The sequence below is a fragment of the Acipenser ruthenus genome, chromosome 5 (assembly GCF_902713425.1).
Source record: "Acipenser ruthenus chromosome 5, fAciRut3.2 maternal haplotype, whole genome shotgun sequence".
Taxonomy (NCBI): domain Eukaryota; kingdom Metazoa; phylum Chordata; class Actinopteri; order Acipenseriformes; family Acipenseridae; genus Acipenser; species Acipenser ruthenus.
Genome location: NC_081193.1, coordinates 26,413,812 through 26,433,539, shown reverse-complemented (window position 1 = coordinate 26,433,539; position 19,728 = coordinate 26,413,812). Strand labels below are relative to the sequence as shown.

Genomic DNA, 19,728 nt, shown 5'->3' with positions numbered 1-19,728 from the left:
TCTTTCAGCAGCGTCTGTACAACTACATATCAAACTGTTTCAGTTATTACTATTTGTAAGTATTTAAACAGAGCCCTTTTTGTGTGCATGCTTTTTTCTAAAGCGTGCCCACAAGAGGAAATTTGAACCGTTATGTCCATCTTTAAGCCGTACTGATTATCTGTGCAGGGGCAAATAAGAAACTGGATATCTCCTTGACAGCTAAAGGTGTAGCTTATTTTTAATATGTTATTCTATCAGGCACATTCAGTTTTGTCTTGTGTCGTCACAGTTCCTCTTTCAGGCTCAGTATCCATGGTGTACTCTTATGACTAATGTTGACGGTTAACTCTAACAAAGCAGTGGAGGCCTCAGTTTTACAGTTCAACAGTTTTTCCTCTTCTAATAATGGGTGTTAATATATCTGATTCTGTTTGGGTGCTTTGAAATTGTTACAATATTATGAAATTGTAAAGTTGCATTCCTTTTTTTCAAATATTTTATATGCTATGCTAAATCTAATCAATCTTTGTACTTTAGGAGTTTGTAAGCTGCAACTGGAAAAAAAAAAAAAGCATTATGATTATTTTGTTTTGTGAACATGTGAAGTACTGAATGGACAATGCAGCTCATTTCAACCAAACATTTAATAACCTCACAATGAAAACCACTGCTGTGTAAATCACTCCTCCCTCAGATGTACCAATCCTGTTTCCAGAAGCCAAAGACCAATAGCAGTAAATAACAAATCCACTGTAGAATTCTGCCAGTCCTTTTAAACCCTTGTTTCTATACAACTGTATCGTTTATATTAAGTGATAACATTTAAACATTTGTATTTCTAAAATATTTTCATGGAGATATTTTTTTACTAATAACTAAGGGCCAACCCCTCTTCTGTTAAGATACTTTTCACTTCAATGGAATTGTTGTCAGTATTAGATTTTTTGATTTCCCTGATGAACTCATTAAGCAAGTGCATTGTTATGCTGTGTAACATGATCCAGAGATTCTGGCACAAATGCATCTTTGTAGCTTTACAATTACAGTGAGCAATTGTCACTTCATATAGAGTATTTGTCCATTGTCTGGGTGGAAATATCAAAGTTCTTGGTCCAAAGCCAGTCCAGCCCAAATGAACTGCTAGATCAACTGGAAGAGGTTGGTGAAAACCAGGCAGTCTTCAAGTAGTGAGCAGTAGAAACTGATCTATGGAGAAGGCTAAAGATATGCCACAGACTTGTACAAAAAGCCTGTACAAGTCATCTATAAGCTGGGATTAAGTTAGGAGGTCATGCAAACATTTTAAAAAGAATACACTGTGGCTGTCCAGTATTTATTTATGATCTCAAATTTTCTTCACTTAAAAGTATTATTGTTTTACAATATTGGTTTAACACAATGTAAACAGGCAATTGGATTAACAAACTGGAAAAATTGCCTTATTTTGACAACACTATGGTATATGCTAATGACAGTCTGGAGTAAATAGCTTTGAGACTCTAGCTTATGGTCTGCTAACAGTTCTGCTGATGTTCCTTAATGGTAACTAATAATATATTTTCTAATGTTCAATATAACTTTGTTTTTGATTCCAGGAAAAAGCCCACACCAGTTCAAGAGCAAAATGGGAAAGGAGGTCAGAAAACCGAAAGAAAGCGGGTTCCAAAAACTCAACAGGGCGAGAGACAGGCCGAGGAGCGCCGTGAGAGCAGACGCTTGGAGAAGGGCAGGTCGCAGGATTACCAGGACGAAGAGAGTAGAAAAGCTGAGGAGGAAAAACAAAGAAAAGAGGAAGAGTTTCAGACGCGGTACCGGAGCGACCCGAACTTAGCAAGGTATCCCGTGAAACCCCAGATGGAAGAGCAGCAAATGCGGATTCACGCGAAGGTTTCTAAAGCACGGCACGAACGGAGACACAGTGACATAGCTTCGGGCAACACAGAGATGGAGGTGTCGGAGGTGCCTGAAAACAGACTGGGAAGGCGGTCTCAACAGCCAGGAACAGTAGAAAGAACTGGGGATGTACACATTTTGGTTTCTAAGCAAATAGCCAATCACAGCCCACCCACGCAAAGGCGTAGCCCAGTCCCCGCACAAGAGTCGAAGGACCAAGACTGGTGCAAAAAACAGTGCCGTCTAGACCCCAGTTCTGCTGTAATTATCCACAAAACTAAGAAGGCAAAGATGGAAACCATGCTGAGGAATGACTCCCTAAGTTCTGATCAGTCAGAATCCCTAAGGCCTCCCCCACCCAAACCACACAAAACAAAAATCAAGAAAAGGCAGATTTCTGTCAGCAGCTCAGAGGAAGAAGGAGGGTCAACGCCAGAGTACACGAGCTGTGAAGACGCTGAGCTTGAAAGCGAAAGTATCAGTGAAAAAGGTAAGGCTTCTCTCACTCATTTACTAATGCCAGCTATAGTTTGGGCATGTTAAGACTACATACTATACAGTAGTTGAAAACAAATAATAATAATAATAATAATAATAATAATAATAATAATAATAATAATAATAATAATAATAATAATAATAATAATAATAATGTATTTGTATTTTTGGAAATGAATAAGGAGACCACATTTAAAAAAAAAAAAAAAAAGTTTGCCTGATTGGTATAAACCTTTACTGCTGTGTTGTGTAAGCACTGCCGTTACGGATTCTGACCACCGTGGTTGGGATGAAGTGAGGTCACCGTTCACACCCAGCCTCCACCACTGTTTCACTTTGCTTCCTACTGATAGAAAGCAGGTATGGGGTAATGAAACAAGTAATATGTAAATTCAATTGTATGCTCTTCAATACCCCTAAAAACTGTTTAAAATGGAAGGTAAATTGTTAAAATGTTTTTCGTTATAGACATCTTAGTACGGTATGTTGAACTAGATTGCATTTTAACTACAGTGCTGCTTTCCTTGGACTGTTAAAACAAATAACAACCTAAACAACAACTATGATAATATGATAAAGATTTTTAATGGTAAATGGCATTGTTTGCAATGTTTATGTTAAATAATTTGTTATAGTTGTTTTTGTTATTTGGTATTTTTTAAAAGCTGTTCCATATTTAACACTGAATCCTTGGGTAGGTGCCCTTTTGATAAAGCAGTCTTGGTGTTGAAGCTATGGTAAGGGTGTCAGGTTTTTAAAAGGTTCCCTAATTTCTAAAATATTTCCATAAAACAAATGATGGATAACACACTTCACTGTAGTGCAATGTAAAATTTTGGCTTAGATGGGAATGTTTTTTTCAACCCTGGGGAAGTAGATGGTAGTTTTAAACACTGAAAAATCTGTGTCTCGGAGAAGCAACACTTGAAACTCTGTCACAGTCAGGTGACTTGACACATGGTCCAGGGATTACTTTGACTAATGTTCTTAAACCTTCCATTCAGGTCTGTGAATAATTCACTTTTTTTGTTATAGTACTGTATATAAAATCCAGTACTGACACAAATTATAGAAAACAACAAATGATTTACAGCAAGATTAGGGGCGGGATTTGATTGCCCATTTTTCTTCACTCAGACCCCTTACTTACCTAATACCTTGGTATCTCTGAATAGATAATGCAAAAGATGTTCTCACAGGTATAACAGCTCCCCCAAATGTTCTCATTTCTCTGGATATGGAGTAAAACAGCTTGGTAAGCAGAAAAATGAGCAATAAAATCCCTCCCCAGGGATGCTCCTGTAATTTCTGTAATTTGTGTCGGTACTCTAGTTTAGATCAGTGTTGCGCAAAGTTTTTAAATGCCGCCCACCTTTTCTAGTATACATTTTGTCGCGCCCAAAGAAGTATTTTTTTACACAAATACGAAACCAGTGTCTGGCGCTCACCGTCACTTTGACTAAAATTAAGGTGAAATAAAGAGAAATAGACATACCATCAATTTCCAGTTGTTCTGCTATTTTTGACATGTGCGTCCTTTTTATTGTCTTTACAACCACAGACACTGGCATCATAAAGAACATTATATTTTTCGACTTTAATAATTAAATTCTCATTGATGTAGATTTTTTTTTTATTTATTTCTGTGGTAATCCCTGCGCGAGCGACACAGTCTGACAGCCGCTACCTTTGACCTTATTTCTGATTGGTCCATTGCGACGCGAACAGCGTGTAGCAAAATACAAATAAAACAAATGTGTTTCTATATTTGTTCGCTTCATTCACGACACTTGCTTCGCTTGTGTTGTGCATTACTGCATTTAAATCAATATTTTTAATTATTTTTAAATCGCAAGCTCGCGTCCTGTGTGCATAGCTCTTAACATGCAAGCCCATGCCCATTGACGTGTTTGATTTGGCATTGTATGTTGCAGAGCTGCGATTACACTCCAATTTTTTAAGACTGTGTTTGTTAACATTTATGTATTTAGCTAAATCTGGACTTTTGTGTTATCTCGGAAAAAATACGCGATTTACATTAATCCCGGATTTTTTTTTTACACTTATCGGCACTGCAGTTTCACTGACACACTCGCCACTTCAAACATAATTTCTCCGGTTCTACAAGTCCTAGAGTAATCGTCAAAGGCTCATTTGAAAGGTAAGAACTTGGCCTAATTAGCTGTCATTTATGTATTTATTTAAAGCGTTCTATCTTTTTTTTTTAGTGCGCCCCCAAGTTTGCGCACCACTGCTCTAGATGCATGATATGTGATTTAAAGGCATACTCTAAGACACTTTTTTGAATTGTTAGTTAGGGCTGCAGTTGATCTGACCACATTATTATTTTGTAGACAAATGCTTCTATTTATTTTTTTTACAATTGATAAATAGCCCTGCAAATTTTACAGCCCACTTTCAAAATCATAAAGAATATTACTTTTTAACATGTATTTATTTATAATTGTGCATGAAGCTTGAACTATTACAGAATCGGTATGTTGCTCATATTGTAAATGGAGAACCATTAATTCTCAGTAACTACAGTATTCTATACAATCTGTTCTGTTTCAAGAAATTGCACCAACTGCTGCAATGGCATTTGTTTTTATAAATGTGGTTAATGCTGGGAGCACGTGGCACCCTGGTCGACATATTTTAAAATTCTGTGCTTTTTTGCAAGAAGGGAAGGTCAAACAGTTAGTAAGAAACATACAGTACATCACAAAAAACAAAACAAAAAAACCCAAAAACATTTACCCCAGTGTCAGGCTTGAAGCCTTGCTGTTATAAAAAGAAAAGCAAACTGCTATGTTGCAACCAAAGGAACTCTTAACTTAGTTTGAAGGGTTATTACATGAACATTTTGTTTTCTTTTTAGGAAAAAAACAACCTGATTTACACTGATTCTGTGGGATTATTAAATCCAGCTCAAAGTAAAATACCACATAGTTTTAATACATTTAGAATTGTACATTTGAACTGGACAGAGCATACATGGTTGAAATTATTGTATGCCATCATATTCTGTACTGGATGTACTATAAGTGTCAGAAGATATGTTGAGACTATCCCATGGTACAGTATTTGTGTGCTCTAGAACAATACCACTCCCAAGGGCACAACAATACCTTAGAACAAAGCTTTGTAAGCTACCAAACACAAAATAACACACTAAAGCTTGGTCTGAATAAATATGTTATTCTGTAAGCAAGCTACTGTACATACAAACACAATGGTGACTTTGCCCATACAGTATGTCCATACATTTTATGCTTATGTATATACTTAAACAGGGCAAAATAACTCTTATAACAATACAAATATATTATTTAACACACCATTATTCGGTTAATCGTTCTTCACATATGCATGAATACAGTATATGTGGTGAAAAATAAAAACAGAGATGACCAAGTCCAAATGATATGAAGCCTTAGAGAATTCTGTGAAACTCCCAAGCACTCTTCTCATGTAAATGTAGTTGCCTATTCCTGGAACAAAATGTCCTTCATAAATTCACGGTACTGTTTTGCAGCTGTCGGTTATTATTAGAGAAAGCAGAACAGGAATGCTGTCTTTTCATGAGATGCAATAGCTGTATTGTATTTCTAAACTGTAAATTGACTATTGCACAAAAGCTCCTGTCAACCCCTGCAAGATTTGTAGCTTGTTAATTGCACACCCCCTGGGCTTGCTTGTGAATGTGTTTTTCAAGAATCTTCAGAATATAGTAAAGCAAGCTTCTTTAAAATGTAAAACTTCACTATCCAAAACGTCACATAAATGAGCAGCATCACCTTGAAAATGACTGCACTCGACCACTGCCAGGCACTGTTACTTAATTACATGTATTCCTTAAATAACCCAAATCCAAAAGGTCACTACGAGCAAAGTTTGAAGAATATTTGAAAGGAGTTAGTGTGGCAGATGGACAGAATTCATGCATAAGAGCCCACATTTGTAATAAAGGCAGAATCGTATTTTTTCAAATGGTGTACTGATTTTTACAGAAAATGCTTATAGAGCTTCAACATTGGCTTATACATAGGGTAGCACACTTTTTGAATGTTGTATATAACAAATATGATTGCAACTGTATGGGGGAACATGTTCTATTGATGGCTGCAATTCTGCATTTTTAGAGTGAAGACAGGTGCTCCAACTGTGAAGTTGTGTGAGATAGAGCCCTTACTTTTCGGTTTCAGTTTTAAATTGATTTACACTTAAAATGAATTGCAGACATCTGGTTAACTGGCTTTGTCATACAAGGTCTTGGGGACAAATGCATCACTTGTGTTTAACGCGCACTCAGAACTGAAATCTTATAACTATGTGAATGACAATATGACACTGAGATTTATGAAGCACTTGGTCTTTAATGGCAATGTTTACAAATGATCCATGATCCATACTGGTATTAAGGTATAGGAGAAATGTACACCAAAACAAAAAACACTTCTATTTTTTTTAATATGCAGTGTTCAGTTAAGGAAGCATTTGTTGTACATTAAAGCACAAAGATATCATGTGTATATTGTACTGTATATTTTATCTGAAGCTACAAGAATAATAACACAGCTATTATATGCTTTCTGTCTGTCCTTCAGCCTGACCCTTACACTCTGTAGGTCATAGAGGCCATTGTCACACAGGTCAAATAGATCAGGTGCAAGGATTGTGGGAAATTTTTGACTTGCTGGTCAAGGTCACAAAATACTAGACCACTCCTCTAATCGAACTTAGATAAACATTTGTAAAGTACAGAGTTAGGTGATTTTTTTTAAAGAGCAAGTAGGTTGAAACTAAATATTCTAATTTTAAAAAAATGTACTCAAATACAGTTTTTTTTTTTAATTATTATTTTTATTTTGATAAGTCTATGTTAAGATGCTCTCACAGTATGAGTTCAGGAGCTTCACTTAAGTTTCAGATGCCTGCCATAGACTTATGTAATGTAGGTTTGTGGTGGGGTGCTCCGCCCCGGTGCCTATTTCTGTGTTTTATGTTGTGTATGTGGTGTGTTATTATTGGTGTGGATATAGTGGTACATGGGGTATAAAATGGGCTATGTAACACGAGTGATTTAAAATGTACCATATATTAGTATGTGGGCACAGGGATTGCACAAATTAGTTCACGTGCTGGGATTCAAGTGAATGATTAATTAGTAATTGAATCCTGGCACAACTGTATATATAGATGCACAAATCACTCACTCAGGGTTGGGGGTTTAGTGAGTGGAGAACGGGAGTAAGAGGAGGTAACATCATTATTAAAAGAAAGGTTACAATTGCTACTCGTGCTGGAAGCACCAGCACCGTACTTGTTGTTTTTGTGTCTGTCTTGTTTCCCTATTTATTTTGGCCAACGTGCCATTTTGTTTTGTGTTTTGTAAAATCTTTTGTTTAATAAAAAGCTGAGTGCCGTAGCATCTCAGTTTCACCCGCAGTTGCCTTGTGTGTTGTGGATTCATTTCCTGGGCTGACATCACCAACAGTCATCCTGTTAACACGGTTAAATCAACCAAAATTGATTTATACAGTATTTGTAAGTGCCAACACCATTTAGTGCACAGCAATATATTGCTAAAAAAGCAAAAGGAAACTTAATCCAAAGTGTCAGCTCACTAAATAGAGTTGGATCGTATTTCTATAAAGACACTTTATGCCTATGGCAGGCAACTAGAACTGAAGAGTAACACAAGTACAGCTCTGGCCAAAAGTTTTGCATCTACTAGAATTTTAGGATTGAGACATAATGAAAAGAAAAAAATATACGAACATAATGTAAATCTTTTATTTAACATCATGTAATCAAAGAATGATATCGCAAAAGTCTACCGGAAGCCATAATAGTAGACATTTTTAAATGTCACATTTTTCAGTTTTTGTCGGTTTTTCATTAAGCATATGAAAAACTACAAAGCGGTATGTAATTCAATATGTTAACGTAACATTATTCAGCAGGTTCCATTCAACTTTATGCAGCAAAATTAGTTAATTCTATAGGGGGATGCAAAACTTTTGGCCATAGCTGTAGGTCAAAACAGCCAACATAAATAATAGTAATTATCAATGATTTGATTTGGTTACATTTTTGCTCAAGTACACCATTCCCATTATTTTTCAAGTGTAAGTGCCGGTAATGCCTGTCATTTTTCACAAGGCACAGTAAAGATTGTATGATGATATTTGTTGTGTAACATAATGGCAGATACCAGAATACATGCTTGAAAAGACAATTTCCTACCTTGGTTTAATTTATGTTAAGGATTGAGTGTGTATAGATAGTAAGACAGATTGATATAAAGTACAGTATACAGTACTCTGTTAAACAAAAGGTGTTATTCACTAGAGTACAAGTACAGCAACAATTTTATTAGTGACATCAAATTCCAGGTTGCCAGACTTGCCATGGGGTCCTGTTGTAAAATAAACTTTGTGGTTAGGTTGGGAAACAACTGCTGCGCCTCTAGAACAACAAAATACTAAATGGTAGAATATGTTGTTGTTGTTTTTTTTGGGGTTTTTTTACGTTATTGGACATTTTCACAAATCTAGGAGTTATGTATTTACACTGTATACAAAGTTGAAAAGTAAAAGGTAGTTTTTGCAAATATTTACTAGTTGGGTAAAACAGCAAGCATGTATCTGGTACTGAATGTGTTTGATCAACTGGAGCCCAATTCCAGGGGATGTCACATTACACTCTGTTTATTTTCATACAAAAAACAGAACAGCAGCCAGTGAGGCTTTTAAAAGGTCAGTTTATTAAAACACGTCGTTGCTGAAATATAAATATGTAAGTGCTGCTACTTCATGCAGGGCATAACTTACAACATGTAAAGTATAATATTCGTCTGAGCTCAGAGGAGACTGCAGACTGGAATTCCTTGCTTTGTTCAGTTTAACATACAAGAAGAGTGGGCTCCTGTTGTTTGTCATACAGTACAAATTGGTAAGTTATCCTTATTTGTAGTGAATGATAGTGGATATTCAGTTTTTGTGTGACAAGCAGTACAGTAAGAGCTTTATCTTTTAACATTTACAGCATTTACACACCCATTTCTGAGTGCTGTAAGTGTAATGCTGTTTTTGTTGTTAGTCATACCTTATGTGGTTTATTTTATAATGTACTTGTGTGTGTTTGATCGTCAAAAAAAACAATTGGGGTATAACTTGATAAATGTGCTAGGTTTAGATGTGCTATTTTGTCTTCATTTACACGAGACGAATAATCGATTTTACTGCAAGACTTTAATCCACATGCATATTACAGATTGAAACCAAGAACGACACACTTCCATTTATGGCATTTCATTAGATTGCATTGTGGTGTTTCATTAGATGTAAGACACTAAGCAACATGTTTGTTATTGATTTTGGGTCCAACAAAACTTTCTTACACATATCTTTAATAAAGAAAGTCTGAATTTCTTATACTCATTGAGGGCTTCTTTGGGGAAAAAAAAGATGTACAAATTCAGAAGACTAAGGACAATTTCTGCACCCGTAAGGGGAAGTGTAATCTATTACTACTCCATTGGGAAATGCAATATTAAATGGCAACACTAGCTGCTGCAAAGGTATTGATTACTGTGATGCTCTAGGTTGTGCGTTCTTTTTATTACTGCACCAGCAGTATACAGCAAAAGCATTCATTTACTGTAAGCTGCAGAGGGAAGTAAGAATGTACTTCTTGCTAGACAGTTGACGTTGGTCTGATCGAATTGTTAGTGTCTTTCCTAGTAGGAAAACATATTTAGCTTCTCACACTCTACCTATGGATTACCATGCTAATCAATGATTGCATTACTCTGCAGAGATTTGTTTTGATGACGGTTGCGTTTCTGACCTCGTTGTCTGCTGTCACACTGCTTTAGTCTGAAAATAATAAATGCAGGCAATGTGATCTGGCTTGGCTATGAGTAAATAGCGTTGAGGTTTCCACACATAGTATATATGCTGACCACATTTCTATTTGGAAATTGAACTCCTGCACATTCACAGCAATGTTTGCTGGGGTTCTTCAGTTTCTGCTAAACACTTTGAACTCTGGGACAGGTAAGCCAGTGCAACCTGGGCTGATCTATTAATATTATGCCATTGCATTTATGAATTGTTTATGTTTAAAATGTTGTTTAGCATTAATATTTTATGTCTTGATTTGTCGTAGTGTAACACTTAGAACTTGAAAACACTGTAAAGGCATAGTTAGAACTTAAAAGGATAAGTTGAAGAAACAATTATAGAAACTAATGATAAAATGTGATGTTGTTTTCAAGATGTAATTTAATGTTGTATAGCTCATAGTGCACATTAGTTGGAAAAAGATGGCTAAATGATCCTGTTATGTCTGGTATTTTCAGCTGCTGTCTTTGGCAGAAGACAGTTGGGTTGCCCATCTCCCGAACAATGCTGCGGTTAGTAGACTTCAGAGTCCTCTCTCTCTAAATATTTGTCTGTGTTTGTTTTTGTTACAATCTGTGCTATTTACAGAATATCACAATTATTTTCACTGCTGTAACTAGTGAAGAACATGCAGCAGCTTATAGAGTACTGTAATATTAGTTTGGTGTGAAACATTTTCCTTTTTTTATTTATTATTATTATTATTATTATTATTATTATTATTATTATTATTATTATTATTATAGTTTAGATAAATTATGTTAGAGATACATTTTACACTAATGACTTTGGTGGTTAGATGCAATAAATGAACACAATTAAAGCCCATTATATGATTTTATCTGAAAAACACATTTTCTACCAGATTTCTCACAGTAAAGTAAATCTGTAAAACACACTTCTTAACCTGTGATCATAATTTGGGATTAGTTCATAAGTGTATTAAATAGAAGTATTGAAAGGTAAAGCTGGTGATTTATTTGTTAAGAGAATAATAAAATGGAAAATGAACTTCTGCAATTGAACCATGCTTTCCCCTTCTGCGTACGCACTGGTAACTTTATTTGTGAAAATAAAGATTGCATCCCCCCCTCCCCCCTTCCTGAAAACTACCTAAAAATATCTGCTCAAGAAAATAATGATGTTTTATTATTTGAAAACTAATGTGGCAAAACAGTATACATCTATTGTTAAATATATCCTTTCACAAAAGACACTTGACACATTTGTCTCCTAGACTAACACGTTCCTCTATAGCTATTGTTGTTACTTTAATACGCAAGAAGCTATAAACGGCACCTGCTTTTGGACACACAGTTTTTTTTTTCTTCCAAATGCAGCTGTAGTGAGTAAAAAAAAAATAGATAAATTAAAAAAAAAAAAAAATTGGTTTCATGTGCCATCCAAACCATGTGCTGTCAAGCACAAATGTGCCCAGGCAGACTTTTACAATTGTTTGTGGTGCGAAGGGTAGTTTGCATATAGTCAGGCACTATGTTGCTTTATATAGCTATGCTGTTATATTTCTGGAATGGGACAAAACAACAGCATAGATAGCAATGTTTTAGAAATAGGCCAGTTACGCTGTTATGTAACTCGTGGGAGATATAAACCAGGAAGCTTGCTTGAAATGGGCAGGTTGGAATACAGAAAACACATGCATGTTCATTGTGAATTTTTATGATGGTGAACTGTCCGTTTACCAAGAGTAAGCCCTAAAGCCTTTAGTAATTTTCATCTCATTTGTCTTCTAAATTCCACTTTTGTTTAATACCAGATTAAGCTGTTCTGCTAAATATAATGAAATGTATTGATAAATCTGGTGACATCAGGAATGTTCTATGTAGACCTGAAAGAGATCACAGCTTCAAATATGTCACAAAATATAGTATCTTACAATTATTTTTTATTTTTGTTTGTTGATTTTTTTTTTTTCTTTTTGAAGATATTTAAAATTCTCGTGGGCCTGCTTCTAAATGTGATATATAAAAAATGAATTACTAGTACAGCACTGTATTAGTATTCCACTAACAGACTTTACACCGTGGAAGTATTGATAAAGTAATGAAGCAGGTCAATGATGATTGTACAAATGTATAGTGTGGAAGATTGTGTCTGGGCTTTGGAGGAAAGGAGCCTGCTTATTGGGAGAAAGAAAGTCCTTTTTCTGTACTGTCCAGTAATAGACTATGAGGATACAATATTCTATATCAGAATGCATTTACAGTGGAATGGGGTAACCTAAATACATTGTTAATGTTCACAAAGAACTTTTCATTGGGCTCAATTCTACAGGCTTTAACTCATTAGTTATTTAAATAATGCTTTTCAAAGTCTGTTTTTATAAATAAGTAAAATATTCATGAGACTTATTAATGTATCTAGACTGTCGCTAAAGAAACCAACAACAGTCTAGAAGTTTCTTCAACTGAAGTTTATTTATAAAAACATTTTGAATAGTATGTAACTGATGTGTTAAAGCTTCCTGAATAGGGCCTATTGTTACACATATAAACAATTGAACTGGACAAGTTTGGTGTTGGTATGTGTGACAAGATGCCTTTGTGGTGACGTCAGGCCAGGAAGTAGACAGACAACAGCACTTCCGACAGCAGAAATGCTGGCTCCTCCAGCATAGGCGGTTCTGACAGCAGACATGCTGACATGCTGAAATGCTTACAGCGGAACAAGGTCCTCCTCCATTGACAATGCTGTGAGCAGAATTGCTGACAGCTGGGTGGCACACTCAGGCAGTGGAAATGCTGCTATGGGCCACGTTGGAAACGGCAGTGCTGTCAGCAGACAAGCTGACAGTGCCAAGGCTGACAGTGGTATTGCATACTCCTCCAACAGCAAATCCCAGGGGGTCAGCAGCAAACGACCCCCAGGTGGTGACGAACAGGCATCCCCGGGCAATGGCGGTGAAGCTGGCAGCAGTGAGGCTGCCCTCAGCGCGGGACAATCCGGCAGTGGCAGCTGTGCTGCATACTCCGGCAGTGCAACTATTGCGGGTGGAGGTGGTCTCCTCACCTCTTCCCCCTTTTCTGTAGCCAGCAGCGCCCCTTCTCTTGGGCTTCGGCCCCAGAATTTCCAGCAGCGCAATAGCTGCTGCTGGATACAACAAAGTCCCAGGTGATGACAAGCTGGCATCCCTGGGCAATGGCGAGCAGGCCTCCCCGGGCGATGGCGAGCAGGCTTCCCTGGGCGATGGCGAGCAGGCCTCCCCGGGCGATGGCGAGCAGGCTTCCCCGGGCGATGGCGAGCAGGCTTCCCTGGGCGATGGCGAGCAGGCTTCCCTGGGCGATGGCGAGCAGACCTCCCCGGGCGATGGCGAGCAGGCTTCCCTGGGCGATGGCGAGCAAGCTTCCCTGGGCGATGGCGAGCAGGCTTCCCTGGGCGATGGCGAGCAGGCCTCCCTGGGCGATGGCGAGCAGGCCTCCCCGGGCGATGGCGAGCAGGCTTCCCCGGGCGATGGCGAGCAGGCTTCCCCGGGCGATGGCGAGCAGGCTTCCCTGGGCGATGGCGAGCAGGCTTCCCTGGGCGATGGCGAGCAGGCCTCCCCGGGCGATGGCGAGCAGGCCATCGATGGCGAGCAGGCTTCCCCGGGCGATGGCGAGCAGGCTTCCCTGGGCGATGGCGAGCAGGCTTCCCTGGGCGATGGCGAGCAGGCCTCCCCGGGCGATGGCGAGCAGGCTTCCCTGGGCGATGGCGAGCAGGCTTCCCTGGGCGATGGCAAGCAGGCCTCCCCGGGCGATGGTGAGCAGGCCTCCCCGGGCGTTGCAGACTCGGCAGCCCTAGGTAGTGCAGGCTCAGGCAGGAGTTGATCCTTGGGAGTCGATGGCAGGCTGAACAGGTAGTCTCCCTCTTGCGATGGAGGTGGGAGCTGCAAGTAGTCTCCCTCTGGTGGTGGAGGTGAGAGCAACAGGTAGTCTCCCTCTGGCAGTGGAGGCGGGAGCAGCAGGTAGTCTCCCTCTGGCGGTGGAGGCGGGAGCATCAGGTAATCTCTGGAGACTGGTGCAGCTCTCCCTCGGTCACTGGAGACTGGTGCGGCTCTCCCTTTGTCACTGCAGAATGGTGCGGCTCTCCCTTTGTCACTGCAGAATGGTGCGGCTCTCCCTTTGTAACTGCAGAATGGTGCAGCTCTCCCTCGGTCACTGGAGACTGGTGCGACTCTCCCTCGGTCACTGGAGACTTGGGCTTCACTTTCTTGGGTTCTGGACACGCGGGCTTCCCCTTTATTAGGCTGTAAATGCTCGGCCTCCCCCCTCTTGGGAGCTAGAGATGCGGGCTTACCACTTGTGCTGTGGACCCCCGGCCTCCCCCCTCTTGGGCTGTGGACGCTCTGGCTTCCCCCTTCTGGGCGCTGGACGCTCTGGCTCCTCCCTTCTGGGCGCTGGACGCTCTGGCTCCTCCCTTCTGGGCGCTGGACGCTCTGGCTCCTCCCTTCTGGGCGCTGGACACTCTGGCTCCCCCCTTCTGGGCGCTGGATGCTCTGGCTTCCCCCTTCTGGGCGCTGGACGCTCTGGCTCCTCCCTTCTGGGCGCTGGACGCTCTGGCTCCTCCCTTCTGGGCGCTGGACGCTCTGGCTCCTCCCTTCTGGGCGCTGGACGCTCTGGCTCCCCCCTTCTGGGCACTGGATGCTCTGGCTCCCCCCTTCTGGGCGCTGGACACTCTGGCTCCCCCCTTCTGGATGCTGGACGCTTGGGCTCCCCACTTTTGGGCACTTAAGCACCCACCTTCTGGGCGCTGGGCGCTCGGGCTCCTTAGCTCGCTTCTTGGTCCTCTTCCCGGCGGACCAACTCCCAGAAAAGGGGGTCCCCGTATGGACATTCCCCCTGGAGATGTCCAAACTCCCTGCACTTTTCAAACTGGGATGCCCCCTCATTCTCGTGGCTCACCTGATTATAGAACCAGGTCTCGTATGTAATTTTTTTTTTTTTTCAAAAAGACCCAGTTCAAAACAAAACAACCACAATACTTCTCCTGGCCTGAGACATCTTCATGTGTTACAAGTACTGCTTGTACCAAAATCTCAACTTCCATATTGGTACATTTCAGTTTTCGCTTCCGAGCATCCTCATCACCATGGCTAGTACCAGGCTGAGGTCTTTGTGTGCCATTAATTTTCTTTTGGAATGTGTAGCCTACACACGCAGGGTTGACCCAAACCCGCTATTTATTGTGAGAGGTGTGTAATTCTCCACCACTAATTGCGGTGAGGGATATTTAAATTGTTTGATTGCGGAATCGCCTGCTTCACCTAATTAGTCTTATAAAATAGGTTGTTATTTTGACGCTGAGTGGGGCCGTACTGAAAACGCACATTACGTGGCTTTTTGCGGTCAGTTTTTGCCCTTTTATAAATTTGGTCCTGATTCTTTTATGCAGCTGTACCGAGACTCGATTGCTCACCAATCATTCAATTGAATCTCAGCACAGTCTGCACGTGAGCTACTTTGTGCACTCCCCATGCCCAAATACTAATAGACATTTTATCTGCCCGTGAAGTGATTGTGCAATCCCTGTGCCTAAATACAAATATACATTTTAAATCACTTGTGCTACATAGCCCACATTATACCCTGTGCGCTAATACATACACACCAACAATAGCATACCACATAAAACATAAAACGAAAACATAAATCGAAAGTATTTTTAATACAAAAGTACTTCACTTGTAGTAATTATGAAGACATTTTTTTTTCTTAATTTGAGAAACATGACGGTATAATGTACAGCAGCTGGAATGAAATCTTTTTACTGCTGGTTTCACTAACACCGATAAGCACTAATCTTGGACTATTTAATGTTACCTTAGATAAGGTGAAACCAGGGCATTAAGTAAAGATTAAGAATTCATCATTTGTTTTTGATATATCAGCTTTACTGTGTGAAAGATGTAACATTCAGTGCAGGTGTGGACAAACGTTTCTACAGTACAGTAACTATGGTGCATTGAATTCATGCAGTGCACCTGTTCTATTTTAATTCCAAAAATACCAGTGTGGTGGAATCGGATTTAATGTAAATGAACTTGTGTGTTTTTCACACACATTAAATAAACTGCATAGCTCACTCATTTACTGGTAATAAGACCTACTGAAGGGATTACTGGTAATGCTTGTTTATAAAACGTCCTCTGAATTGAAACACTTTTATATCAAACATTAGTGCCCACTTCTTATGTTGTTAATGTATTTGTGCATTGTATGTTGTAACAGATAGGCCTGCTGGATAGTGAATGCTGAATCAAAAGACAATTAAAGGTTTAATGTCAGAGTTTCAATCCAGACATTTTATTTTAACAAATTAATAAAAGCATGTGAACGATTGATTAATCCATTAGTTACACATCTTTCCCATATGATATGAAATTGTAGTCGTAGTGCAGCCAGTTTCAAAGTCACTACTCCTGCATTTGCATATTCAAACAAATCAGCATAGTTTAGTACAGCAATGAAGATTGCCAGAATTGATTTTAAATCTGATCTACTGCCAATGACTTTGTCACACACCACATTAACCTTATTCTGCTGGCTTACTTTCCCCCCTGAGTGGTTTACTTCTAAACATGTTGAAAAAGACTCTCATTCGTTCTTGGGTTAATCCTCTTACTGACACTTATTATATGGTTCATGGTTCATGGGCTGTCTGACTGACTTGCCAAGCCTTTCCATGCCGTTACTTCTCAAGGAGAGTGATCAGTTAATGCATCTACTAGATGTCAGACAGGGAGGCTTAATGTGATAATTGGAGTTAATTCAGCATTGTATTGTAATACTCCAACGTAGGACTTTATATCTCCTACATAGGACTTTTTAAATAAAGATATAAAGTCCTACGTAGGAGATATAAAGTCCTATGTAGGAGCTATATATATCTCCTATATATAAAAATATATATATTTTAATTGGCACTAGGATGCTTCCGTACTAGGACTGTACAAACAATTTCAGTTTCTAGTGTATTACAAAGAGGGCTTCTGTTTTTATACATTTCATGTATGTAAATTGCTTGTTTTCGGGGCTTCCATTTTTTATATACTGTGTGAAATTATTGTTTTCGGTTACTTTCCAAAATTTTGGGGCGTTTTTTCCTGTCATAATATGTATTAACTCGACAGTACTTGTACACTTCATGTATCTTCTTTCCTTTGCCGTCTTCCACAACAAAATCCTTATGGTAACGGACACATTCTTCTGGGGTTTCTGTGTGTTTTACGTATTTTTCGCCACAAATTGCAATTCTGTTTTAAATTCCATGAGCGTGTAAATACTCCCTATGGAGCTGTAATATAGCTTTAAATCTCGCAAGCAAGAACAATCCTCCGCTCTAGTAATTGTAATCTCGTTTTAAATCTTGAACGTCTATTACAATCCAATAGAAATGTAGGAATTTGCTGCCACTCAGCAGTTGGGGTGGGTTTAAAGTATTCAGAACGAATCAGTGCGAGATACAAGTCAGGAAGGCGGGACATTGCCAACTTTTTGTAGGTTAAGTCAACTAATTGAGTAACCATTTCCATTTTTTTCCCCCCGGTATTTATTGGATACACACCAATTTAATTGTTTTTTATATCGGGGGTGTTTATCGTTTTTTATCGCTTAAAGCTGACAATCAGAAGCCCTAATTACAAATCGGTATACAGAAGGAGGGTGCTGGGCTGGAGTATGATGTAATAAATCTAGTACAGCACCAACCCTGGACAATAAACAATGGGTTGAAAGTATGCCTATGGCCCACTTTGTTATACAGTGCATTAGGAAAATATGTACTGTGTATTTTGACTTAATCCTTTGCCGAGCATGTATTTCATCAAGGTTTCTACTTTTCACATATTTGTTGCAGGTGACTGGGACTGTTTCCCATTGGACACTGCCATCTGGCACGTTAGTGATACTTCCCCAATAAATACGGTAAGTTCTCTCAAGCCCTTGTTGTTACTTATCACATTTATTTTCCTTTAGATTTCACCATTTCACTGCTGATGCAATTGAATGTCACTGTTTTAACAGTATACCCATCTCCTTGCTTTCATTTGACATTATTCACATTGCTCAATACACCTCTTTCTCTGCCTATGCCCCCCTGGCACCAGGGGCTGTTGGCGGGTCCTCTCATCAAGCCCGGCCCACTTCGCTCTGTACAGGTCAGTAATCACACACCTGGCAATGCTGTACATGCTGCAAAGGGGTACGCCACCTAGTGGAGGTGGGTGTGCTTTAGGAAACTGATTGGCGATTACTTTTTCCATGAAAAAAAAAAATTCTGAAATTCAAAACTACTGCAAATAACCATATGGATATCCAATAATTTGCAGATGGTCCAAAAACATGACAAATTCTGTGGGAACAGACATCTAGTACCTGCATTGCTGTAGGAAGGAGCTCTACTTGGATGTAATGCTAACTTTAAATGTAATTTAAAAAAATTACACAATGTAATAACTCTGCCTGTATATGTCATACAGTAATTCATTTGCAGTTAACATGTTATTACATTTGCACTTTTTTAAGTTATTGCATTTGAAGTTATACCATATATATATATATATATATATATATATATATATATATATATATATATTTATGTACTATGATTTCATAGCCATTCCATGCTTTTCTTTTACCATACTTTCACTAGTCTTTGTGCTGCTACCTGCATGGCTTTACTTTGCGTTATTATGACTTGCTGCAAGATAAATGCGTGGTATTAGAGGAATTATTTAAGTCTCAGCAGAGATTAATGGGGGTGAGTTGCTCAATTAATAATAAAGTGTGAGATTACTGCTTTTTCTTCTTTCAAACAATGTGAGGCCAAGCAAAGTACACGCTTTCTACTCACTCTCACTTTAACAGCCCAACACTTCTAAAATAGTACAGAAAGCAACATCTCAGTGCAGGGAGTGACCTGTGCGATTAAACATGTGCCAAGATAATTACAATGTGAATCATGCTGATAATTGATAGCACTGTTAAACAGAGAGAGGTATTGGGTATCTTGATGTTTTGTGTTTTTAGACGGATATTTGTTTTCTGTAATAGGATTAAATCAATATCTTCTCATTTACAGCATCCTGTTACATGGCAACCATCCAAAGAAGGTGATCATTTAATTGGACGCATTATTCTAAGCAAGAGAACAACTATGCCAAAAGAGTCAGGTGCATTACTAGGGTTAAAAGTAAGTATGTTAATTACAGTACAGTAACAAAGCAAAATAAGAAAAAAAAAACATTTGATTTATACTATCAAACTAAGTCCTGAAAAATAAGTATATACCAGGGGTGCCCAATCCTGGTCCTGGAGGGCTGATGCCCTCCTGGTTTTTGTTCAAACTGTACACTAAATTGATTAATTGGACCGATTAAGCTTCTAATAAGGGCTTGATTGGTCCAATTAAGTAATTTAGGGCACAGTTGCAACAAAAGCCAGGAGGG

At 39.1% G+C, this 19,728-nt stretch overlaps 1 protein-coding gene across 39 annotated transcripts in view; it reads left to right on the top strand.

The window, feature by feature from the left end:
• The window catches only part of LOC117402495 (regulating synaptic membrane exocytosis protein 1-like), a 147,159-nt gene that overhangs the window by 63,575 nt on the left and 63,856 nt on the right, over positions 1-19,728 (top strand). For 27 of the 39 annotated variants that reach the window (XM_059023909.1, XM_059023875.1, XM_059023891.1 and 24 more), the window contains 5 exons: positions 1,578-2,365; positions 10,745-10,798; positions 18,138-18,205; positions 18,388-18,438; positions 19,362-19,472. In XM_059023909.1, coding sequence (XP_058879892.1) covers positions 1,578-2,365; positions 10,745-10,798; positions 18,138-18,205; positions 18,388-18,438; positions 19,362-19,472 — 1,072 coding nt within the window. The remainder of the gene's footprint in view (positions 1-1,577; positions 2,366-10,744; positions 10,799-18,137; positions 18,206-18,387; positions 18,439-19,361; positions 19,473-19,728) is intronic. The other 12 variants (XM_034003705.3, XM_059023907.1, XM_059023908.1 and 9 more) reach the window with 2 other exon arrangements.